General features: G+C 43.6%; 1 protein-coding gene across 5 annotated transcripts in view; it reads right to left on the bottom strand.

Moving 5' to 3' along the window:
* etnk2 (ethanolamine kinase 2) overlaps positions 1-27,596 on the bottom strand; it is a 74,691-nt gene that overhangs the window by 22,861 nt on the left and 24,234 nt on the right. For all 5 annotated transcript variants that reach the window (XR_004415613.1, XR_004415612.1, XM_033042866.1 and 2 more), the window contains exons 3-4: positions 19,396-19,536; positions 18,606-18,748 (exon numbers count right to left, since the gene is read on the bottom strand). Coding sequence is in view for 3 of the 5 variants with exons in the window: in XM_033042866.1 (XP_032898757.1) it covers positions 18,606-18,748; positions 19,396-19,536 (284 nt within the window). In the remaining 2 variants the exon portion in view is untranslated. The remainder of the gene's footprint in view (positions 1-18,605; positions 18,749-19,395; positions 19,537-27,596) is intronic.

Below are 27,596 nucleotides of genomic sequence, written 5' to 3'. Positions count from 1 at the left end.
GTCACCATATATGTACAAGTGCTGAACGTACGATGGGGTTACGTAAGCCTATCGTATTTTCGACTTGCGATTTTTTCGATTTACATTTAATACACCTAATTTTTTCGATTTACATTTAATACACCTAATTCTCTCTTCTGATAGAATAGAAGGCTGGAGAATAGTGGGAGAAGGCACTGGGCCATCGACACTTGTTGATTGTTTAGCAGGCATAGTGTTCTTCAGGAAGATATCAAGTTTTGACTGTACAGTTTGTTTTTTATTTGCATTATATATTTCCCTCTAGCAGGCAAGAGCATCCTGTATCTGCCTGGCAGTGTTTGCCAATCTCTCGTAATTGACGTCCATTTCTTCCAACATCCGTAGCCACTGCTGACAGTAGCAAACGCCTCCGCCAGCTTCTTTGTCGTGAACGTTTTTGGTGCCTCGGGTATAACTTCTTCCTCTGCCTCAGCTTCTTTATTTCTTTCTTCCTCCAGTTCGATCAGCTCCTCATAGGAAAGTTCTTCAGCCTCAATGCCAACAAGCTCATGAATGTCTTCTTTATCAATGTCCAATCCTCGCAAATTCCCCAAGCACGAATATCTTGTTACTTTCTATGTCACCAACAGCAGAATCTTTGCTGAAGCCTTTGAATGTGTTCACATACGTCTTCATAACTTTCTTCCAAGCGCCGTTCATACATTGCTGTGTGACTATTAATTAGTGTGACTATTAATTAGGGATTATTAATAACCCATTTCTGTTAATTTGCACTTTATCAGTTTATTTATTCATGTGTGTATATATTTATATCATGGTATATGGACACACTGATCTGTTTTGTAGTAAATGCCTACTATGTTCTGTTGTGCTGAAGCAAAGCAAGAATTTCATTGTCCTATAAAGGGACACATGACAATAAACTCACTTGACTTGACTTGACCTCTTCCAATGCTGCAGCGATGTTCTGGACAGCATTTAGAATGTTCGGCCAGATTCAGTCGCTTCAACAACCTGCGCTAGCGTTTGGCGTAAACAGTAGGCGTTGAACGCAGCTATTGTGCGTTGGTCCATTGGTTGAATGAGTGCAGTTACAGTTGTGTTCGGCGGCAAGTACACAACCTTTACATCAGGATGCATGTCGCCGATATGCTGCGGATGGCCTGGAGCATTATCCAAGATCAGAAGAATTTTGAATGAGATGTTGTTTTGCCTACAAGTTTCTTGCCTGCGGAATAAAAAAAGCTTAGAAACCAATCTTCAAACAATGCTAATGTCATCCAGGCTTTCTTGTTATGGCAATAATAAACGGGAAGCGTATGCTTGCTCACATTCTTCAATGCTCTAGGGTTCTCCAAGTGGTGGATTAGTAAAGGCTTTAATTTGAACCCTGCAACATTTCCACCCAAAAGCAGCATTACACGGTCTTTGCATGCCTTGAATACTGCCATTGTCTTGGACTCTTGATCGATGTATGTACACACCAGCATACGCTTCCAGAACAAGCCCGTTTCATCCACATTGAATATTTGTTCTGGCAAATATTTCTCATCCACAATATCCTCTGCAGCTCTTCCTTAAAAGCTTCGGCACCGTCAGTATCGGCACTTGCTGCCCCACTGCTGACCTTCACATTATGAAAATTATGACGCTTTTTGAAGCGTTGGAGCCGTCCATAACTTGCTGTAAACACTTGCGTATGCGTAGGATCATCGTAGCGTATCGAAAAGACGTCTTGCCTTAGCCTGGATCGTCAGTAGGCAAAGCGCATAGCGCTTCTGTATCTAGTCTTCCATCCACGTAACAAGTTATCTCTCCATATCATCAACTGGCCCAGCTCTTTTCTTCGTGATGACCGTGGATGCTGACGATTTCACTGCATCACTGATTCGCTTCTTACCCTTTAAGATGGTGACTAACCCGTCTTCTATGCTATCAAAAATGATATAAAAATACTGCACGCTTTATATCATGAGGACAGTCTCTAGCTTGGCTGTTCTTGTCTGACAAGTTATTACTAATAAAGTAGCTACACTTTGATAGTCACTCACGTCTAGTGTAAATTATTCCAACACCAGTTGCCAGTAAAACATTTTGCCTTAAATTAGCATTTTCTGCAGTTCTGTTGTACAAAAAACCGCCTAACTAGAGTATTAAATCTCCCTTTGATCCTTTAAAATATAAAAATAATCTGTCTCACCGTACAAAAGAGGGAAACAAACTTTACAGAGACCTGTTATTCAATTCAACAACAAACGTGGCTCTCAAATTTACTGAGGTCCTTTACAGATTTGATTTGGAAAATAGAACAGAAAATAAAAACTTACATAAGGAACATATAGAACCAAAGATAAGTTCATAATTTATAGGAGCAGAATTAGACCATTCGGCCTATCGAGTCCACTCCACCATGGCTGAACTATCTTCCACTCTCAACCCCATTCTTCTGCCTTCTCCCCTTAATCCCTGATACCCTTCCTAATCAAGAATCTGTCTTAAGATTCCTTTTCTCCTGAGATGCTGTCCGACCCGATGAGTTACTCCATGTTTTTGTGTCCTATCTTCGGTTTAAACCAGCATCTACAGTTCCTTCCAACACACAAAGTCCAATTAAAGATAGTCTGAGGGTCTCCAATGAAGTAGACGGTAGCTCAGGCCCGCTCTTTAGTTGGTGATGGGATGGTTCAGTTGCCCGATGACAGTCGAGAAGAAACTGTCCACACATAATAGAAGCACCAAATGCAGTAGTGAACTAACACTCATAGAATCCAGTGTACACAGTGGAGGCATTCTGAAGAAAAGCTGTTTCCAAGACTTAGAATTGCTGAATGTGTGTGAATCGAACACAGATTGTGTGGGATGCTTTAAGAGAACAGTGTTGAAGCAGTACAAAAGTGCTGAGGGTCCCCAGTAGGTATTAGACAGCGAGTTTGGATGTAATATCGGCCTAGTACCTCATTGCTTGAGTGTGGCAAGACGGGCTGAAAACAGTCACAGCAAACGTGAGTCTTGAAAAGCCCAGAAAGGAGAAGTCTGCGGATATGTATTCAAGAGGGAGGAGGATATAGCTCTTAGGCTTAACGGAATCAAGGAATATGGGGAGAAAGCAGGACACTGATTTTGGATGATCAGCCATGATCATATTGGCGGTGCTGGCTCGCAGGGCCGAATGGCCTACTCCTGCACGTATTTTCTATGTTTCTAATATCCATTGACTTGGCCTTCACAGCCGTCTGTGGCAATGAATTCCACAGATTCACCATTCATTGACTAAAGGAACTCCTCCTCATCTCCTTTCTAAAAGGTATGTCCTTTCATTCTCATGCTATGGCCTCTGGTCCTAGACTCTCCCACTAGGGGAAACATCCTCTCCACGTTCATTCTATCCAGGCCTTTCACTATTTGGCAAGTTTCAATGATCCCCCCTTAAACTCCAGCGAGTACAGGCTTTTCCCCTCTTTCATAGAAACATTGAAAATAGGTGCAGGAGCAGGCCATTTGGCCCATCGAGCCAGCACCACCATTTAATGTGATCATGGCTGATCATCCAAAATCAGTACCCCTGCTTCTGCATCCTCATTCATACAGGCAGCAAGCTCCAGATTATAATCATTAACTGAATTAAAGTATTTCCCCTTCTACCCATCTGTGTCTCCCAATCCTCGAAGTGTCCCCGATTAGAAGCATTTCTCTATTTATCTAATCTAAACCCATCATGATTTCATGCAACTCCATAAAAACTCACCCCCTACCCTTCTCCTGAGCAATGAACCAGCCAGCATCTCTAGTCTTGCCATGTAGCCACAGTCCCAAATCACGAGGTCCATTCTCAGTTTAGTTCATAGTCACGTGTACCGAGATACAGTGAAGGGCTTCTGTTGCGAGCTCACCAGTCAGCAGAGAGACAATATACTGATTACAATCGAGCCATTCTTGCAAATCCATCCCGCACATATCCAAATTCTTCATCAGAATTGGAAGCAAAGCTGATCCGTCCAGTTTTACAAAGGTTAAACGTATACAAAAGCAAGTAGCATATGAAACTTGTAGCGTATCCAATGTACTTTTTAAACCACTCATTTTACAAGGTTTCAACTAACTTGTTTTCTAAATGACAGCAACTCAATGATGGTGTTTAGCTCTTGCGTGACAGTCACACTCCTCCCTTGGAATACTTTATCTCAGCCCTTTGTTAAATGCTGCCTAATTTAAAGGTGTGCACAGTACACGACTGGAATACAGGTGTACAAACACCCTTCAAAACTGAAACAGTTACTGAAAATGACCTACATACCAAAGCAGGCTGCACATTCCAGTAGTTATGGCTTCAGCCAATAATTTTACTGCACGCTTAGTTACTTAACAACCTGCACAAAAAGGCATGACCAATGTCATTAAGCATTGACTACTTTAGATTTTGCTGGCTGATGGCCCAGATGACCCTTTTAAAAGGTGCAAGTAGGAACTGCAGATGCTGGTTTAAACCAAAGATAGATGCAAAAAGCTGGAGGAGCTGAGTGGGACAGACAGGCAGCATCCCTGGAGGAGGAATGTGTCTAACCCTTTTAAAAGGGTCACTCAACGATTGTCCGCACAGCATTTGGGAGTTTGGGGGACATAGCTGATTTGCGAAGGGATGGAGTGGAGTTTGCAAGGGGGTTCGGAGTCAATACCGTACAGGCAGAGTTGCTGCCTTACAGCACCAGCGACCCGGGTTCGATCCCCATTGCAGGTACTGTTCGTGCAGAGTTTTTAATGTTCTCCCCGTGACACTGTGTGCTCTGGATTCTTCCCACACTCCAAGGACATACAGGTTTGTATGTAAATTTGGCTTCAGTAAAAATTGTTAATTATCCCCAGTGTGTGGGATTGTGCTAGTGCAGGGATCGTTGGTCAGCGTGGACTTAGTGGGCCTGTTTCCATGCTGGATCTTTAAACCAAACTAAAAACACCTTATTCCAAAACGTTGTTCTCAGACTGATTAATGAATACCTTGCATCAAAGTATCAGGCTCCAAAGATCAGTTCTGGGCCTAGCATATTGATGCAATCAATAAAAAAAAAGCTCATCATGTCTCCACTTCCTTCTAAGATTGAGGAGATTTGTTTGGTAAGTCGACGCATAGTCTTGAGCTCGACATGAATATGGCAGAGCTCAAACTGACTGGTTGCACCACAGCCTGGTTCAACTTGAATGCTCAGGAACGAAGATTACAGAGAGTGGCAGACATCGCCTGGCCCACCATGGGGACGGAACTACCCACCATGGAAGAGATCTATCGGAGACGGTGCCTCAAAAAGGCAGCCAGCATCAAAGACCCACACCACCTTCTCATTTTACCCCTACGATCAGGTGGATATAGGAGTCTGAAAGCCGTGATCACCAGGTTAAAGAACAGGTTCTTCCCAACAACCATCAGTCTCTAGAACACTGCACAACACCAACGTCAACTATGATAGACACAAAGTGCTGGAGTAACTCAGCAGGTCAGGCAGCATCTTTAGATGGGTGAGATTTTGGGTCCGAACCTTTTCTTCAGTCTGAAGAAGGGTTCCGACCCGAAATGTCACCTATCCTTTTTTCCCCTGGAGATGCTGCTGACCCAATGAGTTACTCCAGCACTTTGTGTCTATCTTTGGTATAAATCTGCCTCTGCAGTTCATTCCTGCACATTTTGTAACCTTAACTATGGCTGCACAAAGGACCTTATAAAATGCCTGTATTGGGGTTATTAAAGTGTTGTATATTTATACCACAATGTCATGTGTATCGTATTTACGGGTCTTTTATGCTGCCGCCAGAAAGAATGTCATTGTTCCATTCTTGGCACATGGCAATTAAACACCCTCGACTTAATTTAAACAAAACTTTACGATTTTCAGGAGCAAATCAATTACTGCACGAGATTGTCGTAACACAGTGAAGAATCAGATGACTGCAGAGGAATGAGCCCTACATGTGGGATACTGTGGTAAAAGGGGGGAAAAAGGGTGAGGTAGCACAAAGCTGGCAGTGTGCACATGGGTGCAGTTCTCCACAAAGCCAGCATCAGATTAAACATGGTGCAAGCGGGAAGAAACACTGACAGCATTCTACAGCAAGTAGGACGCACTAAGCCAATGATATGACGCTGCCAACAGACTGAAAGTCAACTCGGTTTCAATACTAGAGTCCACCCAGTGAGATCTCACCGTCATTTAGTGCTTTTGCAATAAAAACACCGGGAATTATCTGCTGTCGTTACCTGCACAGAAAGGCAGATATCCAGCTGGTGTTATTGACAAGGCAGACACGAAAAGCTGGAGTAACTCAGCGGGTCAGACAGCATCTCTGGTGAAAAGGAATAGGTGACGTTTCGGGTTGAGGCCCTCCTTCAGACTGAGATTTAGGGGAGAGGGTAAGTAGAGGTAAGAGAAGATAAAGGACAAAGCAGAGATAGCCACATAGAAAACAGGTGCAGGTGTAGGCCATTCGGCACTTCGAGCCAGCACCGCCATTCAATATGATCATGGCTGATCATCCAAAATCAGTACCCCGTGTTCTGGCTTTCCCCCCCCCCATATCCCTCGATTCCCCTAGCCCTAAGAGATAAATCTAACTCTCTCTTGAAAATGCTGGAGTAACTCAGCGGGACAATCAGCATCGCTGAAGATAGACACAAAGGGATGGAGTAACTCAGCGGGTCAGGCAGCATATCTGTCTATCAGAAGGTAGAGTTTTGTTCTGTACCGTCTATATTTCTAGTTTCCCCCTCCCAGAATCTCAGTCTGAAGAAGGGTCTTAACCCGAAATGTCACCTATTCCTTTTCTCCAGAGATGCTGCCTGACCTGCTGAGTTACTCCTGCATTTTGTGTTATCTTCAGTATAAACCAGCATCTGCAGTTCCTTCCTACACTTATTGACAAGTAAAGCTGACCTAATTAAGAACAAGTTACCTTCTGTGTCTGTGGCCAGATATCTGTTAGAACTAAACCCTATCTCACTAAACGACCTCCTCACCTCTGCTGACACTGGTTCCCTCAACATCCTCATCCTCCTCGACCTGAGCGCAGCCTTCGATACAGTGAACCATAACATCCTGCTCACCAGACTCAAAGACCTCGGCATTGAAGGCTCTGCACTCAGCTGGCTCCGTTCCTACCTTTCCAACAGATCCCACTTCATCTCTCTCCACAACCACACCTCTGCTACAGCCGCAGTCACTCAAGGCGTTCCCCAAGGCTCCGTACTCGGCCCCCTCCTCTTCATCATCTACATCCTCCCCCTTGGTCAGATACTCCGCCACTTCAATCTGGACTTCCACTGTTACGCCGATGACACCCAGATTTACCTTGGCACCAAATCCCCCCACAACCCCCCCCTCTCCCATATCAACTCCTGTTTGTCAGCTATAAAAACCTGGATGCAACATAATTTCCTCAAACTCAACAGCGATAAGACAGAATTCCTCCTCATAGGCTCCAAAGCCACACTCAGCAAAATCAATAACCCCACTCTCACCATCGACGGCACCACTGTCTCCCCATCTCCCCAGGCCCGCAACCTTGGCGTGATCTTTGATTCCACCCTCTCCCTTGAGCCTCACATCCGCCATGTCATTAAAACCTCCTTCTTTCATCTCCGCAACATCGCCAAACTCAGACCCTCTCTCACACCGCCTGCTGCTGAAAGACTCATCCATGCCTTCATCTCCTCCCGACTGGACTATTGCAACTCACTTCTCCTTGGCATCAGCTCCACCTACATCAACCGACTCCAACTGGTCCAGAACGCAGCCGCCCGACTCATCACCCACACCAAATCCTGGCATCACATCACTCCAGTCCTCAAAAAACTTCACTGGCTTCCCATCTCCCACCGGATCACCTACAAAATCCTGGTCCTCACCTACAAAGCCCTCCACCATCTGGCCCCCCCATATCTCACTGACCTCCTCTCCCCCTACCAACCCTCACGGTCCCTCAGATCCACATCAGCCGGTCTCCTCTCCATCCACAAGTCCAACCTCCGCAGTTTTGGGGACAGAGCCTTCTCCAGGGCAGCTCCCAGGCTCTGGAACTCCCTCCCCCAACTGATCCGCAATTCCGTGTCCCTCACCATCTTCCAGTCCCGCCTCAAGACCCATCTCTTCACCTCTGCCTATCCTTAGCCCCACGTCCCCGTCCCTTTTCATCTGTGCATTAATTGCCTCATACTGTGTTTTGTATTGAATTCTGTCTTTACTTTGTGTACTAGTCATGTCTCTACTATTTATTTCATTCCCCTTACATGTTTTTCCTCTACAGGCTCAATTTTTGTAAGGTGTCCTTGAGACTCTTGAAAGGCGCCCATAAATAAAATTTATTATTATTATTATTATCTGGGTCAGAATTGGAGAATTTTAAACAACTATCAGACTGGTGGCTTAGTTTGTGTCTCTGGCCACAACTTGGGCACCCATCAAGAATCGCTGCAATTCTGGTAGACATGCTGCCCTGATCAGCTCTGCCGTTTCTAAATCAGTATTGTCAGTGGAAATTTTTATTTTTCATTATGCTCAGACGATAATGAAATTTGTTTGGGAAACTTCCTCACTCTTTGATATAGAACCAGCTTTGTGCACGAATTAGGCAATGGAACAAGAAAAGTAATTTTAGCGACCAGCACTGTAATGGAGAAATATGGGAGGCAGAGTGGTAACTGAAAAATCAGACATGCTCGCTCTATTACACGCCATCTTTAAATATGTGCAATACTCTTTGTACATATTTAATACTCTGACCCCTCTCACCCTGGCCACAAACTCTTTGAATCACTTCCCTCTGAAAGGCGACTCCGGTCTGTCAAAGCTGCCACAGCCAGACATAAAAACTGTTTTTATCCACGAGTAGTAGCTCTACTCAACAGCCAAAAATCTGTAGCCTCCCTTTGATCTGGTATTTTGTTGGTTCACATGCTTGATCAATGGTGTTTTATCATTAATGTTTTATTATTATTAATGTTTGGTGTTTTCAGAGTCATTCGTAACTGTCACTGTATGTCATGTTGATACTTGTGGGCGGAGCACCAAGGCAAATTCCTTGTATGTGAATACTTGGCAAATAAACTTACTTACTTACAGAAAATGTAAACTCTCGACAGTGTAATTACAGGGGTCAAGGAACGAGCATTCACGTCGCGACCTTGTTTCCACCAATCTGTCCACCACCGCACACAAGAAGCGCAAGACAGACATCATTCTATGCAGATGCCGAGAAGTGGCTGAACAACTTCTAATCTTGTGTGGACTCGACAAGAAGAAGTGTCATGACAGACTTCCATCAGAGTGTGTGTGTGTGTGTGTGTGTGTGTGTGTGTGTGTGTGCGCGCAGGTACGGAGTTGAGGATTCCTAAGATTGATCAAGAACCAACTTCTTCTAAATAAACAGTCAGAATCATGTTGCGTAGGAAGGAATTGCAGATAGACAAAATGCTGGAGATATCAGTGGGTGAGGCACCTGGAGTTCTTTCTCACACATTTAGTCCACTCCACTGCAAAATCTAGATGCTGCCTCACTCCGCTGAGTTACTCCAGCACTTTGTGTCGACCTTCGATTTTATCCAGGGATCTGCACTTCTTTCTCAGGCAAGGAATTGCAGATGTTGGTTTGTACCGAAGATAGACACAAAATGCTGGAGTAACTCAGCGGTTCAGGCAGTGTCTCTGGAGAAAATGAAGAGGCAACTTTTTGGGTCGAGTACCCTCCTTCAGACTCACGCCCCGGATCGGGACCCCCCTCTTCAGATCAAGTACGAGAGGAGAGGGAAACTAGACTGGACATATGAAAAGATACAAAGAACAAAAGAATGAAAGATATGAAAAGAACAAATCAAGGCCAGCGAATCATTCGGTTGGCTAGCTGTGTGGCCAAACAATTAACTTCAACATTCATGTAGATTTAAGGAATCTCAAATGGAATGGAGACCAATGGAACCCAAATTCCAACAGTGACATGGAAAATAAGGCATATCCGCATCCTACAACACCTGATAACGTTGGGGCCCAGCTGTGTTGGAGCAATGGAATAAGTGTGCAGCTCACCCAGGGATAGGCCTCTCAAATCGGTAAAGAACGGGTGAAATGAAAAATAGCAACACATTATAACCATATAACAATTACAGCACGGAAACAGGCCATCTCGGCCCTTCTAGTCCGTGCCGAACACTTATTCTCCCCTAGTCCCATCTACCTGCACTCAGACCATAACCCTCCATTCCTTTCCCGTCCATATACCTATCTAATATATTTTAAAATTATAAAATCGAACCTGCCTCCACCACTTCCACTGGAAGCTCATTCCACACAGCTACCACTCTCTGAGTTAAGAAGTTCCCCCTCATGTTACCCCTAAACCTGTCCCTTAATTCTCAAATCATGTCCTCTTGTTTGAATCTTCCCTACTCTCAATGGAAAAAGCTTATCCACGTCCACTCTGTTATTCCATTCTCATCATTTTAAAGACCTCTATCAAGTTCCCCCTTAACCTTCTGCGCTCCAAAGAATAAAGACCTAACTTGTTCAACCTTTTGTCTATATCTTAGTTGCCGAAACCCAGGCAACATTCTAGCAAATCTCCTCTGTACTCTCTCTATTTTGTTGACATCTTTCCTATAATTTGGCGACCAAAATTGTACACCATACTCCAGAATTGGCCTCACCAATGCCTTGTACAATTTTAACATTACATCCCAACTTCTATACTCAATGCTCTGATTTATAAAGGCCAGCACACCAAAAGCTTTCTTTACCACCCTATCTACATGAGATTCCACCTTCCACGTTGGAACGGACAATATTCTAGATTCAAAACCAAACAGCTGTAGTCTGCTGGATCAGAGCCAGGCAAGTATCTCACTACTCCAGATGCATTCACTAATTTCACCGCTGTTCCAAATTTGTATTTATACGTAATACATTTCATAACTTGGGATACTAGAATACACTTGCCTCCCCATGAAAGCGTTTGTTTCCCCCAAATGAAACGCAGTTGCTTCTGTATTACAGGAATTGTAGCAGACATGTTATTAAACTGCAAAGATCACTCTTCAGCAAGGCAAACCAATGGCAACCTTGCAGCTGCCTTGATTGGCTTTAGACTTTGGATATAGAGGGTGGAAACAGGCCTTTTTGCCCACTGAGTCTGCGCCGACCAGCAATCAACCCCTTCAGGGTTGATTGCTAGTCGGCGCGGACTCAGTGGGCAAAAAGGCGTATTTCCACGCTGTATATCTAAAGTCTAAAGCCAATCAAGGTAACTATCGTACATACTAGTGACAATCTATATCCTACATACTAGTGACAAACAAACCTGCGCGTCTTTGGAGTGTGGGAGGAAACCAGAGCACCCAGAGAAAACCCACGTGGTCACGGGGAGAACGTGCAGCTTCCTCCAGCCAATGTCCACCATTTTCTCCAGCCTCTTACGTTCGTGATTGGGCAGCTCAGTGGCAAAAAACCAGGAATGAACCTGGCTCTCCGGCGCTGCGAAGAAGCAGCAGCAGCAGCAGCTCTAGCAGCTGCACCACTGTGCCGCCCACACAAGGACGATGGAGGCTGCAGAAAGTCGCGGGAGCTGCCTGGTCCATTCTGGGTACAGACCTCCCCACCGTCGATCGGCGGGATCTACAGGAAGTGTTGCCTCCAGAAGATAGCTAATGTCGCCAAAGACCCACACCACCCTGGCCACGCTCTCTTCTGGCTGTTACCACCGGGAAGGTCGTACAGGAGCCTGAGAACCATTACCTCCAAGCTTCAGAACACCTTCTTACCTTGAACTTTCTGGTTCTTGAATCACTCTGAACAACACTAACCCAACCGTGCATCAGCAGCAAACCAGTACGGACCGTGCACCACCATGGATGCCCTAGTTTTTGCACTATGTAGGTATGTTGCAAAGCCTACCTGAAGCGTCGCTGAATATCTGCCGCTGAGGTTGTGCGCGATTTTGGCGCCGTTTAGAGGGGGCGGGTTTAAAACGCGATTTTCTCTAAGCTGTTCCAATCGAAAATGTTCAGCCTAGTTAATTATTAACGAAAAATCGCTGATAGACCCCGTCGCAAAAGCTATTATTAGGTTTAAAGGCCTTGAATAATAGTTATAGTAGTTTAAAAATCAATCTTTAAACCCGCGACCGTCAGCAACCGCAGGGTCTCATAAAGAAAATAGCAGAAGGTAGGTTGTATATTTTTACATTCAAAAGGGCTTCTAAAGATCCTTTTATACAAAATTTAATATTGCGAGTAGCTCAATTTGGGCCCATTATATCGCGCAGTATTTTTCTCGGCATTTGAGGCACAAATCTACCGCAATGTGAACGTTCTAAACCAGCGCGTTCCACAGGGACCCACTGGAAAGCTGATTTAAATGGGCATTTATTTACAGCAATTGAACACTGAATTCCTTCCATTTGGCCTATAAATTAATGTAAATGAGATTTTAAAATCATGTTTTATTGTGAATTATTTGTGAATATTATTTGGACATTTAGGCTATTTAAAAATGTTAATCATTTATTAAGAAATGGATAGATGTTTAGATCTAGTAATTGAAGTCTGAAATTAGCTACAATTAGGTAACTAACTAATTATATGCTTTAATTTCAGGTCATCCAAGTAAGATTATTTTATATTTGTTTCAGAATGCTTCAATCTATGATAACTGAAAATTTCATTCAGTTCTCTTAATTTTTAAGAAAGTTATGGGCTTTTGACTGTTCACGATCACAACTTTTTTGTTATGTCCATAGAAAATCAATAGGGAACAAGATGCTCATTTCCGAGTATGAAAATGGCCATAACTTTTTAAATACTTGAGATATGAAAGTGAATTAGATGTCAAATTAAACTTATTTTTATGCTTTATCTGATGGGATAAATTACAGACTTGATTTTTAAAATCTCAAAATTTTGTAACATTGCTACACTATGGTCTAGAATAACTGATAATTTTTATATATTGATTGTTGTTGCCGTCTCATGTGCATGTAACGCTGCAACAAGCAAGAGTTTCATTGTCCCAGTTCATATCCAGTGCGTATGATAAACACTATTGACTCTTAATTTAATTTTCAGTTTCTTCCCAAAACACATCTATCCTGGATTCCAACGTTAATTGGTGCATCTTAGCCAGCTGATCAGCTGCTCCTTGAGGTACCAAGGTCTAAACGGAAGCTCAGAGGGGATAGAGCCTTTTCTGTTGCTGCTCCGGCACTCTGGAACACCTTGCCGTTGCACATCAGACAGGCCCCCTCACTGTCCATCTTCAAATCCTCCTTAAAAACTCATTTTTATTCTCTGGCTTTCGACACTGGCTGAGACATTGCTCCTGTTCTTAGTGCTTTTAATGTCTTTTAATTTTTACTGTTTTTTAGTCCTTCATTTTACGGTTTTTAATGGTTTGTAATAACTTTTTGTCCATGAGTTCTCATGTACAGCACTTTGTGGCAACTGCAGTTGTTTAAAGTGCTTTATAAATAAAGTTATTATTATTATAAATCATTTTGTTTCATTTCTAAATAAAAAATGCAGAGCTTCAGGCAATAAATAAATAGATAAATTGAACAAATGAGAGTCATGCGGTGCTAACAAAATTTATTTGCCAGCAGCTAGAGGCTCAGAACAACACCAATGCGGTCACAAGATCGATCTCACTTGGGTCGTGGTTAGTAGCGATTGGAATAATTTCCTGCGGTTCATAGTAACTCAGTATTAAGTCGATCGTGAAACACTCCAGTTCAAGTAACCATCTTAGAGGCTGAGAAGGGGTCTCGACCCAAAATGCCACTTATTCGTTTTCTCCAGAGAAGCTGCCTGACCCGCTCAGTTACTCCAGCACTTTATGTCTATCTTCAGTGTAAACCAGCATCTGCTGTTACTTCCTGCACATCTCCAAGGCTAGGCAGCCTTAAATGGGTAACATGGCAGCAAATAACACAGCCTTGTACACGTATCCACAGGACATCCCAAACACGTTCTTGAAATGTTCAGAAACAGGAAAAACCAGTAGCTAATTTGCCCACAGCCAAGGTCCCGCACACAGTAATGAGCTACTGAATGAATTGACGTGAAAACCTACTTAAAACCTGATTAGTACGAGTGTCAGAGGTTTATGGGGAGATGGCAGGAGAATGGGGTTGAGAGGGAAGGATGGATCAGCCATGTTTGAATGGCGGAGTGGACCTGATGGGCGGAGTGGACTTGATGAGCTGAATGGCCCAATTCTGCTCCTATAACTTAAGAACTGACGAAAATGACCAGAGTGGTGAGATAAATGAGAGGGATAGTCAGAGTTGACGTGGATAAGCTTTTCCCATTGAGAGTAGGGAAGATTCAAACAAGAGGACATGACTTCAGAATTAAGGGACAGAAGTTTAGGGGTAACATGAGGGGGAACTTCTTTACTCAGAGAGTGGTAGCTGTGTGGAATGAGCTTCCAGTGGAAGTGGTGGAGGCAGATTCGATTTTATCATTTAAAAATAAATTGGATAGGTATATGGATGGGAAAGGAATGGAGGGTTATGGTCTGAGTGCAGGTAGATGGGACTAGGGGAAAATAAGTATTCGGCACAGACTTGTAGGGCCGAGATGGCCAGTTTCCGTGCTGTAATTGTTATATGGTTAAATGTGTGGGAAGGAACTGTAGATGCTGGTATAAAACTGAAGTTAGACTCAAAAAGCTGGAGGAACTCAGCGGGTCAGACAGCATCTCTGAAGAAAAAGAATAGGTGAGATTTCAGGCTGACAAGCTGAGTTTCTCAAGCTTTTAGTGTCTATCTGAAGAGATGAATGTTGGCTGTGACATTTCAGCTAGGTGGATAGGGTGGCAATATTAAGGAGTAATTTTCAAAACAAAAATGCAAAGTTATATTTCAGGCCAATTGATTAGCAGTAGTTTAACTGTGTCACTGAATGCTCAGGCAAGCTCGTGTCCCCTACTATTGACGACAGGGGCAACATTACTGAATCAAAACTGAAACTAAAGAAAAAGGGTCAATGAAAGAGCGTTCACGTCGCGGTCCCGTTTCCACCACCACGCACAAGAAGCGACAAGACAGACACCATTGTATGCAGATGCCGAGAAGTGTGTTCAGCTCTGGCTGAGCAACTTCTAATCTTGTGATGTGGACTCGATAAGAAGGTGACTAAAGAAAACAGAAGAATAGATCATTTAGTTCTGAGCGTGTTTCATGACTGATAACACCACATCTCTCAGTTTGCTGATGAAACAGGTACATGGATAGGACGGGTTTGGAGGGATATGGACCAAGCGCAGGCAAGTGGGACTAGTGTAGCTGGGACATTGTTGGCCAGTATGGGCAAGTGGGGCTGAAGGTCCAGTTTCCACACTGCATCACTGAATGACTGACTTGTTCACACTAGTTCTACCTTATCCCATTCTTTCATCCACTCTCTACACAATGGGGACTATTGTCGAGGCCAATAAACCACACCCCTTTATGACATGGGAGAAAACTGGAGCACCCAGAGAAAGCCCACGCAGTCACAGGGAGAATGTGCAAACTCCACTCAGACAGCACCCGAGGTCAGGATCGAACTCGGGTCTCTGACGTTGTTAGGCAGCAGCTCAACCTGCTGAGCCACTTTGCCGGCGTTTCTACTCCATCTTGTATCTTAAGTGCCATTTGTTGACTTCCACTCTCCCATCAAGCCAGTCATAGAAACATAGAAATCAGGTGGAGTAGGCCATTCGGCCCTTCGAGCCAGCACCGCCAATATGATCATGGCTGATCATCCAAAAGCGGTAACCCTGTCCCTGCTTTCTCCCCATATCCCTTGATTCCGTTAGGCCTAAAAGCTATATCTAACTCCCTCTTGAATACATCTCCGCAGACTTCTCCTTTCTGGGATTTCCAAGACTCACTTTTGCGGTGACTATTTTCAGCCCGTCTTGCCACACTCCAGCAATGAGGTACTAGGCCAATATTAAATACAAACCCACTGTCTAATACCTACTGGGGACCCTCAGCACTTTTGGACTGCTTCAACACTGTTCTCTTAAAGCATCCCACACAATCTGTGTTCGATTCACACACATTCAGCAATTCTAAACAAGTCTTGGAAACAGACCTTTTCTTCAGAATGCCTCCACTGTATACACTGGATTCTATGAGTGTTAGTTCACTACTGAATTTGGTGCTTCTATTATGTGTGGACAGTTTCTTCTCGACTGTCATCGGGCAACTGAACCATCCCATCACCAACTAGAGAGCAGGCCTGAGCTACCATCTACTTCATTGGAGACCCTCAGACTATCTTTAATTGGACTTTTTGTGTAAGAAGGAACTGTAGATGTTTGTTTAAACCGAAGATAGGACACAAAAAGCTGGAGTAACTCATCGGGTCGGACAGCATCTCAGGGGAAAAGGAATCTTAAGGCAGATTCTTGATTAGGAAGGGTATCAGGGATTATGGGGAGAAGGCTCAGGAGAAATAGGTGAAGTTTTGGATCGAGCCCCTTCTTCAGACTTTACTGGACTTCATCTTACACTATATGTTATTGCCTTTATCTTGCATCTGTACACGGTGGACAGCTCGATTGTAACCACGCACAGTCTTTCCGCTGACTGGATTGACTCTCAATCAAAGCGCAGCACAACACCTAATCACAAAATCGAATAAGTATCATGATCCAACTACAATGCTCTAACCGGTGATCTGCTAAACTTTTCTGCTGGGGAACGAATTGCAGCACGAAGCCCATTCTTGAGCGGCAGCATTTTGAAACAGTAATCCATGCCTTCATCACGTCTCGGCTGGATTACTGTAACGCACTTTATTTTGGAGTTAGCCAATCTTCCCTTGCACGTCTCCAGTTGGTTCAGATTGCTGCTGCTCGCCTTTTAACTGGAACACGTAAGAGGGAGCACATAACGCCTATTCTGGCCTCCCTCCACTGGCTGCCTGTGTACTTTAGAGTTCATTTTAAGATTCTTTTATTTGTTTTTAAATCTTTAAATGGTCTCGCCCCGCCTTACCTCTCTGAGCTGCTTCATCCCTACGCTCCTGCTCGGTGACTCAGGTCAGCTGATCAGCTGCTCCTGGAGGTACCGAGGTCTAAGCGGAAGCTCAGAGGGGATAGAGCCTTCTCTGTTGCTGCTCCGACATTATGGAACACTCTACCTTTGCACATTAGACAGGCCCCTTCACTGTCCATTTTCAAAACTAATCTTAAAACCCTTTTCTATTCCTTGGCTTTCGCCCCTGCATGAGACTTTGCTCTTGTTTTAGTGTTGCTATTATTGTTTTTTATTGTTTTTACTGTCTTTTAATGTTTTTATTGTTTTGTTTTGTTTATGATTAGTCATGTACAGCACTTTGTTGCAACAGTGGTTGTTTTTAAAGTGCTCTAAGTTCAGTTCAGTTCAGCACATGCTCGCGTAATGTGAGGTTATTTACTAAAACACAGTAACAGATCAGATGACTGCTGGGTGCCAATACCCATGATTGCAACACTTAATGTGTGTTAAAAGAATAAAGCAGAGGCTGCACAAAGCTTGCAGTGTGTGAAGGGTACTACTGCCCAGAAGGCAGTTATCAGATTAAAAATGTTGCGAGTGGGAAGAAAATTTAGGGCATCATGCAGCAAGTAGGATGCAGTAAAACTTAGTGACGCTGACGACAATGTTCGGTTCAAACAGGTACAACAATCAAACAGATGTTAACTGACAAACGAGAGGTCAGACCACATCCAGTCAGATCTCACTGTGATTTCGAGCTCTTATTAGAGCCATGCAGCACAGAAACAGGCCCTTCGGCCCAACTTGCCCCATCTACGCTAGTCCAACATGCCCGCGTTTGGCCCATATCCCTCTGAACCTTTCCCACCCATGTATCTGTCCAAATATATTTTAAATGTTGTTATAGTACCTGCCTCAACTACCTCCTCTGTCCATAGACCCACCGCCCTCTGTGTGAAAAAATTGCCCCCCAGGTTCCTATTAAATATCTTTCCCCACTCACTTTAAATCCATGTCCCCGGTTCCCGATTCCCCTGCTCTGGGCAAGAGACCGCACATTCACCCAATTTATTCCACTCGTGATCTTAGATACCTTTATTATATCACCCCCTCATCCTCCTGTGCTCAATGGAATATAGCACTGGACTGTTCTACCTCTCCCTATAACCAAGGTGTGCAGTTTAAATTGGCATAGTGGTCAGCACACACAGACACATGCCAAATTGTCAGTGTCAATGCAATACTGTTCTATGCCTGAACTCAAAAGAAAAGCCAATGGCAAAGAGACTCAGAGCTTGGTTTGTCGTCTCCGTTTACATCTTCAAGACTCTCCTGGATTTCTGCTACGGTTTTTCTTTAGTTCTGCGATAAGCACATACACTGGGGTAGGAGATTGCAACCTTCACTCAGTAAGCCCTGTATCGACGAATGCAATCAACCCGGCGTGCACAATCAAATAGAACAAGTTGTCCTACAACTTTAGGCTGTGCACGCCATGCGCAAGAAGAAGCACATACACTTTTAAACTGACATGGCTCACAAAATCTTTTTGAATAAGATGTCACCAAGCTACAATGTAAATGTTGAGACAGCAGGCCTGTTGCTTTGCTGTCTGAGAAGGGTCTCACCTTCCTTTTCATTGTAGATGATATTCTTGCAAAGGAGATCATTATGACAAAGTACGGTGGGAGAGTTCAACTCCGACAGGTACTGCTTCATCCATGCCATTTCCTTCTCCAGTGTCTGCAAAGGCGGCACTTCCTTCTGAATCCTAAAGCAAAGAAAGATCTGGTTTAGGTTTCATTTTCGACATTTCTGGATAATTAAAATACTCGATAATTAATTACTTACATTGAAATGCCACATCTGCCTGGTGGGATTACAGATTGTTTCATAGAATCAGTAGAAAAGGCTTGCCATTAAGTTTAGTTTAATTTAGAGACACAGAGTGGAAACAGACCCTTCGGCCCACCAAGTCCACACTGACCAGCAATCATCGTACACTAGTACTATCCTACAAACCAGGGACAATTCGCAGAAGCCAATTAACCTACAAACCCAAATGTCCTTGGAATGTGGGAGGAAACCGGAGCCCCCAGAGAAAACCCATGCAGTTAGGGGGTGACTGTACAAACTCTGTACAGATAACATGTGTAGTCGGGATCCAACTTGGGTCTCCGGCGCTGTGAGGCAGCAACTCCATTGCTGTGTTATTGTGCCACCCGAAGTGGCTGTACCCACAACAGCAAAGGCTTGCCGCCATTTAATGCTAACCCTTATTCCGCTGCAAAAATTGTACTCATCATGCAATTATACAAGTCACGGTATCACCAAGCAAAATGTCTCCTGTTGTATGCAGTAAATGCATCTTCGGCAGTACCAGTTGACGTCGATAAACTTTTATGGCTGACCACATACCTGGTATTCTTGGCTTCTGGAGTGAATTCGGTGGAGACGAGAGCCATGTACTTGTGCATTTTCACCCAGAGGTTGGGTTTTGGAATACAACCATTGTGAGCATGAATAGAATGAATCCTTGCCAGTTCTGTCGCTATGAGTCTGCAAAGAGGTGTAAAGTGCACGTGTTATTCAAAAATCTATCCCAATAGTTTCGAGAAACACTCCCATTTAAAAAGGTGTCGGTGAATTTTGGTTAAAAACATTAGTAATGTGAGAAGACCTTTTTGGCTCTCACAACAATTCTGCCATTCGACGACTTGCAAACTAACTCCATATTCACTTCTACTTACCTTTGATTCACAAGAATCCACCAAACACACATTTAAACTGACAGCTTCCCTGGCCTGAACTGTAGTTTTCAGATAGGAAATATTAAACTGGGAAAGGGCACAAAACACGATCTGATGAAGGGTCTAGAGGCTGAAACATTCTCAGATGCTGCCTGTCCCGCTGAGTGTTTCCAGCATGTTTTTGTTTTTATAGGATTACTAGTATCTGCAATTTATACATATATACATATATTTCCCTCAACTATTCAAAGACCGATTAAATGGTGCACATCTCACCCAGAGCTCTACATATCAAGAGGAGAATTCCATTAATTAATTAAAACAGGAACAATTATAAATCCCTTCTCGCACCATGCCCATCTCTCCTCATCCCATGTCACTTCCTCACTATTCCCTTTACTCTCTCCATGTTATTTTTGTAATTGGATGTCTGAGTCTCGTGGTGTCCCACAAGGATCGGTGCTGGGACCCTTGCTGTTTGTATTAGATGTGAATGAATTTGGATGTGGATGCAAGAATCATGAACAATAAAGTCCACAATGACTTGAAGATCGGTGGAATTGTTGATAATGTTAAAGCTTGCCACAGACGGCAGGGAAATATAAACGTGTTGGTGAAATCGGGGTAAAAAAACAGAAGACAAATGTGAGGTGACGCATTTTGGGAGTAGTAATGAGGCTCGGACATACACCATGAATGATAGGTTTCTCGGGCGTTCAGTTTAGTTTTTGTCACGTGTACAAGGTACAGCGAAAAGCTTTGTTGCGTGCTAACCAGTCAGCGGAAAGACAATACACCATTACAATCGAGCCACCCACAGTGTACAGAAAGTAAGAAATATTACTGTAGGAGTTGCGATTTAAAAGAGTGGAGCGACTGTAATGCGTGATTGCAGATCCACGTCGGTGACGAGCATACAGAGAGATACGAGGGGAAATGTCTTCACCTGGTGAGTGGCAAGAACCCGGGACGCACTGCCCAAGGTAGTGATTGAAACTGGGTCGCCGACAGCATTTAAGTATCGGATGGGCACTTAAAATCACCAGAAGGCCATGGATCAAGTGGCGTGAGATAGTGTTAATATGGAAGTGCGCTTACTGGTTGGCACGGACAAATTGGGCCAACTAAAATTGTTGAACAATTCTATGACTGTAAACATGCAACTGTTCAACACGTCCATTGCCCTTGTACAGACATTTGTAATTCCATCATCGATGTCAAAGGGGCCTATATTGCTTTTGATCACCCTTTTTCCTAATCATTGCAGTGATTTTTTTCCCCATTGTTTCATGTTATTTCTCCCTCTGTGCTCTTACTGTTTAGCCGCTTTCAACTGTTCTGAAACAATTTTAGCCAAGGTGAAGTGCTTTAAATTATGCGCAGAATTCACCAACACAAAACAATACGTGGATAATACAATTTTGAAATGTGCTCACTGTTATAATTTGTAAGGAGTAAAGTTCCCCAAACTAAAAGAATGGGGTCGGGGGGGAAAGAGAGAAGATTGGACAATTGAAAAAATTGAAAGTGCTCCACACAATGTGAACAGGAGCATGTAATGGACTAAATAGAAGAAATAAAACAGGGTTATGGGGAGATCCGGTGTGATTGGAAAGGAAAATAAACCAAAAAAGCACTAGTAAACTAAAAAATGGTTTATTGTTGCCAAGTTGAGAGCAATGAAGGGTAAGCAAATGCACAGTTAATAGATGAAACTGTGCAAGCAAGGCAATGGACACATGCACATTCACCCTATAGACTGGAAAAGCTTATTTGTGTGTCCCTCATAAAGTTGCTAACATTAATTTCTGCGCACATCTCTAGCCATTGCATTGCAGGCAAAAGTTTGTACGGTTTGAACCCAAGGAACCTGGAAAGCGATAGGGAACCAAATTAAGAGAGATAACCGAGACACAACGGGCTGCAGATGCTAGAATCTCCAGCGACAAGGTTAAAAAAAAAATCAAAGTTCTGGGGGAAATCAGCGGGTCAGGCAGCATAGATGGAGGAAAATGGACAGACGATGTTTCTGCTCGGGACCCTTGTTCAGACAAGTGATAGATGACCAACCTGGAAAAATGAGAACAATTTAAATTACAATGTTATTCAATGGATGGGGGCATTGCAGCAATTGGAGGTGAGAAAATACCATTGCAATGTATCTAAACCTAGCAGAAAGAAAGGAAATGAGGTGCCAGAAATGGGCACCAGCTAATCTTAGTTCAGTTAATGTTCCAGCACATTCCTGTAAATCACGGGTTGGTCATCTGACAACTCTAGACAAAAACAAAGGGATCAGTCGATAAAAGTAAAATGATCAGAACAATTTCAAACAGACGAATGACAGCCAACAAACCATAAGTTTCAACAAAAGGTTGAGGTTAGTTTAGAGATGCAGCATGGGAACGGTCCCTTTGGCCCACTGAGTCCGTGCCGACCAGCGATCACCCTGTACACTAGCTCTATCCTACACACACACTAGGGACAATTTTCAATCTTTACCGGATCCAATTAACCTACAAACCTGCACGTCTTTCAAGTGTGGGAGGAAACCAGAGAAAACCCATGTGGTTACGGGGAGAATGTTCAAACTATGCACAGACAGCACCCGTATTCAGGATCCAACCCGGGTCTCTAGCGCTGTAAGGCAGCAACTCTACCACTGTGCCACCCTGCTGCTCAATGCTGGATCAACATTTACATCTAATGATCCTTTATGCAGTCGCAATGGTTTGGGAAGTTTTTTTTAAAAATTCGCTTCAAACATCCCTGGCAAAGCTTCCTGTCCCCAAACAGCCAGAAGTAACAGAGTTCTCTCAGAGTGGATTCTTGGCATCCAAGTTGCACAGGTATCACCACACATCGAGGTAGTATTGCATGATACTGTGCCACCACACACTGAGGCAGAGTGTTGTATGATAGTGTGCTCATAATGCTGAAGAACAGCAAGAGACATCCCAGGACAAATGTACAGCTGCTGTGCAGGTTGTCTGAGTGACAGGCTTGCTATAATACATACACATATTTGCAGACTGCAGATGCCCAAATCCTGAGCTAAAACAAAGTGCTAGCACAACACAGTGGGTCAGGCTGCATCTGTGGAGGGAACGGACGGATTACATTTTGGGTCGGCATCCTTCTTAAACCCTGCTGAATAAAATGAAAAATAAAAGAATTGCTTCAATATAATAATTAAAAATATGAGGTACAGGGAGAAAAATTAAGGTATTTTCGTTGGACATGGAGTGCAATTTTGTTGCAATCTGGAATGCCTTCCTGCCAAAAAAAACAATTTAACAATAATGTCAGAAGTGTCTGGATAAAGATTCAGAAAATAGAACATTCTGTAAGGTTAATGAGGAAAAACAGCAGAAGTGAAAGCCAAATTGAAGTTTGTTCATGCAGCCAAATATTAGGCCAAATAGCGGCCTTCAAACCTGTAGAATTGTTCAACCTATAAATTAAATGATACCGAACTATTAAATACACAAAATCGATCATGAACTTTGGTAATTTACTGAGGCCAACAGTGTACTGCAATAGAGGGAGCAACAGAAAGTAACCCAAGAGGAAGAAAAACAGAAGGTTTTAAACAATTGTGTTCATAGCACAGGTACGGGGAAACTAGTGAACCTGGATAGAACCAGATGACATAGGTTTAAGGTTAGAGGGAAAGATTTAATAGGAATCTGGAGGGCAACCTTTTTCTGCACGGGTGTACGGAACAAGCTGCCAGAGGAGGTAGTTGAGGAACATTTCAAAGACATTTGGACTGATACACAGATAAGGAAAGTTTAGAGGGGTTTGGGCCAAACACATGCAGGTGGGACTAGCATAGATGGGGCATCATGGTCGACAGGAACAAAGGTTGCCATGTTTCTATGATGTATGACTATATTGACAGTTTATGTTCAGTTGCGTTAGGTAAAAGCCGGCAAAAGAAAGGAACAGTCTGCCTGGGTATGTGGAGGTTTAAAAATTGGATGATCATTTAAGTGGCAGTCAAAGTCCAAAGGATTGTGTTCCAAGTGGATTATAGAATCATTAGACATGCCATGCCAAGACCAACAAAATGATATGGATGCCGCTATACAATAAAAGGAGCCCCAATCCCCAAATAGCCACTGTTCAAGCACTAACCAACTAAGAATTCCACATCCCTCTGGGGTATTCGTGACAATGTCCTACGATGATTATGCCATGACTGCACTGCAGTTCTGGACAACCTCGCCTGTCAATCCTACTCAGACTGTGTCCACTCAAATGAAGTCTCGTCAACTTTAGCGACACAGATTGTCAATTCGATCCTCTCACCCCAGGAATCAATGTACTGAATTTATACAGCACCATCAAATATCATCATTTATCACGCAGACAAAAACTGCTTTGAGAACAGGTTGGGTCGCATCTTTGATTTGTGTAATTGTGTTGAGCACTCCCTACAATGGCATTATCGCCTTACAATAAAATGCTAACTTGCCATTTGCTTTCCAAATTGTGCGTTTTTTCCTGCAGGGTGAACGTTGACACAAAATCCCAAGAAATACATTACTACTAGAAGTTAAGTTCACGAAAATATATTTTTCTTACGCAGTCTCGTGCGAAAGAGGATAACATGCTTCTACTCTAGCTTAGTTTAGTTTTGAGATACTTTGTGGAAACGGGCCCTTCAGACCAACGATTACCCTTACACACATATTCTATTCTTCACAATAGATACATTTTGCAGAAGCCAATTAACCTACAAACCCGCACGTCTCCGAAATGTGGCGCGAAACCGGAAAAAGCCTTCACGGTCACAGGGAGAACATGCAAAATCCACACAGACATCACGGGTAGTCGGGATTGAACCAGGGTCTCTAGCGCTGTGAGGCAGCAACTCTACCGACGGGCCACTGTGCCGCACAATTGTGGATTCAAGAGGGGACCTATGAGGGAATGACGGACTCTTATTCAAACAGGTCAGGAGCTGGCTGCTAGGACTGGTGGGCAAGGAACAGCGGAGACGGAAGCAAAGAGATTGGCCATAATCTCACTGAAAAGCAGAGCAGGCTGAGGGGACCAAGTCCTTAATTTTCCATTTAAGAGCGACAATTAGAATTAAAGATTTCAACCCAAACACTTTTCAACAGGATTTACAGAACGGCTTCAAAGTGCTAAGAGAAAAAAAGGAAGATTTTATTTTTCCCAAATAAACTTTTTATTAAAGAGCATTTTGCACAATGCCAGTACGCGGTAATAAACTACGGTGAAACAGCTATGGACCCAGCGGAAAGTGCATCTGCAGTCAAATAATTAAGGACCAGACGAGTTCAGCCGAAGGATTCAAACCAGTCTTCCCAAAATCAGCAAAGGAAAATACACAATAAAAAGGGTAAGAGACAATTAAGCATGGGGGGCCAAATATTTAAAATCTCAAATGCAACTATAGAAGCCAAACCTAAACCAGAGTATAAAAGTTGCAAGATCATGTTGCAGTTATACAAGACATTGGTGAAGTCACATTTAGAGTATTGTGTTCAGTTTTGGGTACCATGTTATAGGAAAGATTTCAAGCTGGAAAGGGTGCAGAGAAGATTTAGTAGGATGCTGCCAGGATTCGATGGCCTGAGCTGCAGGGAGAGGATGAGCAGGCTGGGACTTTATACCCTGGAGCGCAGGAGGCTGAGGGGTGATCCTATAGAGGTGTACAAAATCATGAGAGCGATACATCGGATAAACACACACAAAGTCTTTTAGCCCAGAATCGAGATCCAGAGGACATAGGTTGAAGGTGAGGGGAGAAAAGATAGGACCCCGAGGGGTACCTTGTTTGCACGAAGGGTGGTGGGTGTATGGAACGAGCTTCTGGAAGAGGTTGCATCACCGGAGGAGGCCAGTACTATCGCAATGTATAAGAAACATTTAGACAGGTACACGGATAGGATAGGTTTAGAGGGATATGGGCCAAACGCAGTCAGGTGGGACTAGTGTAGATGGGACACTGTGGTCAGTTGGGCAAGTTGGGCCGAAAGGCCTGTTTCCACACTGTGTGACTCTAATATTCAAAGTGCCCACTCCTAGTTTTAAATTAATACACTCCTGGGCAATGGATCATGAAACACCGAGGCAGATTTCCTCAGTTTTAGCTTTAAGGATGATCAGCAGAGATTGTCTGAATTTGAGAGCCCCTCAGCTAAAGACAGGCAAGGCTGGGAACAGGCATTTTTCTTGCTAACATTGGTCACGGATTGGGTGGACCCAGAAATGTGTCTTAAAAGACACATCCAGCAAACACGCATCTCTTCCTATGTGATTCTTACTTCGCTAAACTACAGAGAGATCATTAATTGTGTCCCTTCCAAACCCCCTAACCAGACCCATCTCCCACCGTTCACCGACACCAACCGCACCCCCATGCACCCCACACCCCCCCCCCCTCCCACCCCTCCAACTCTCCACTCAAAGCCCACTCTGACCACACGCCTACCTATTGCAGTCCATCTTGAAATGCTCCGAGCCACACTGCACTAGCTCTTCCCACCTCACAATCTCGACTCGGAAACAGCAAAAAACCTACCTTCAAGGGACCTCGGCCTCTGCTGGAGCGTTCCCCGCCCGACAGGGGGCCAAGCCTGTCACAAATCAGGCTGGCTTCCGGACGGGGAACCTGTTAAAATAAATAAACATCGCATGCTGTGGACACCTGTTAAACAGACAGTCATTAGAACTGCACGGTGATACAGCACAGCGTGTTGGGAGACCTGGAAATAGTAGAAATCCACCCACTCCGTAGGAACTCCTTTCCAATTAACGTCAGAGGCAATGGGTCTGCCAACCTGGTCACACTTATAGGAATACATTGTTTTATTAACAAACTTGCCCACCTTATGCTCCCAGATAAGCTAATAGACTTCTGCTGCACAAAAGATGCTTACACCACAAAAAACACATTATTTTGCCACCATAATTTGAAAAGTTGCAGAAAGCAGAGGAAAATTCTTCTTTGGCACCTCATCTTGTAAGTCAGCTGCTGCATTCACAATTTCAATGGTCTTGGCATCGTGTATGGCTCAGACATAATGGACCGAAGGGTCTGTTCCTGTGTTGTATTGCTCTATGTAAGGAGCGAAGCAAAAACCGCAATGTTTGCTTGTTCCTTAGTGATCGTTCCAGCCGACAGCAATGTAGGGATCGCCATTTGGCCTCAAAACTACAACCTATTCAACATCTTTACACATGCAAGCAGTGTTACGATAAAAAGCGAGAGCATTAAACACCAGTCAAAACATAGCTTGAAAAGGTAGGTTTTTTGTGTAAAAGGAGTGTCTTTAAAAGGTCAATGGGCTGGTGATAAGTGGTAAATGAAACTTTAAAAAAGATAATACACTTTTCTGTAGAGAATTCAGGATGTCTTTGCCGAGTTGTGTTAAGCAAAAAACAATGTTAGATCACAGAGATTCAACCCCTGCTAGTGTTTCTGGATTTCATTAATTCCGCATGTAACAAACGCTGCCAAGCCCTCCCAAGTTTAGTGATGTGGCAGGAATTGAAATCGATACTGCTTTGTTGTCATTCTGGCCAGCAAACCATCAACAACACAAAGCACTGTGGGAAAGTAGGCTTCCAAAGCCACACACAGTGCAGCTCACTCACACCCAGTGTTCACGACAGTGCCCTCCAGAATGTTTGGGACAAAGACCCATCATTTATTTATTTGCCTCTGTGCTGTTCCACAATTTGAGATTTGTGAAAGAAAAAAAAAAAAATCACATGTGGTTAAAGTGCACATTGTCAGATTTTAATAAAGGCCATTTTTATACATTTTGGTTTCACCATGTAGAAAGTAAGAGAATGATCCCAAGTGTACTGTTAAAGCAACAAAGACGT

The sequence above is a fragment of the Amblyraja radiata genome, chromosome 24, assembly GCF_010909765.2.
Source record: "Amblyraja radiata isolate CabotCenter1 chromosome 24, sAmbRad1.1.pri, whole genome shotgun sequence".
Lineage (NCBI taxonomy): Eukaryota > Metazoa > Chordata > Chondrichthyes > Rajiformes > Rajidae > Amblyraja > Amblyraja radiata.
This window is presented reverse-complemented; position numbering and strand designations above follow the sequence as displayed.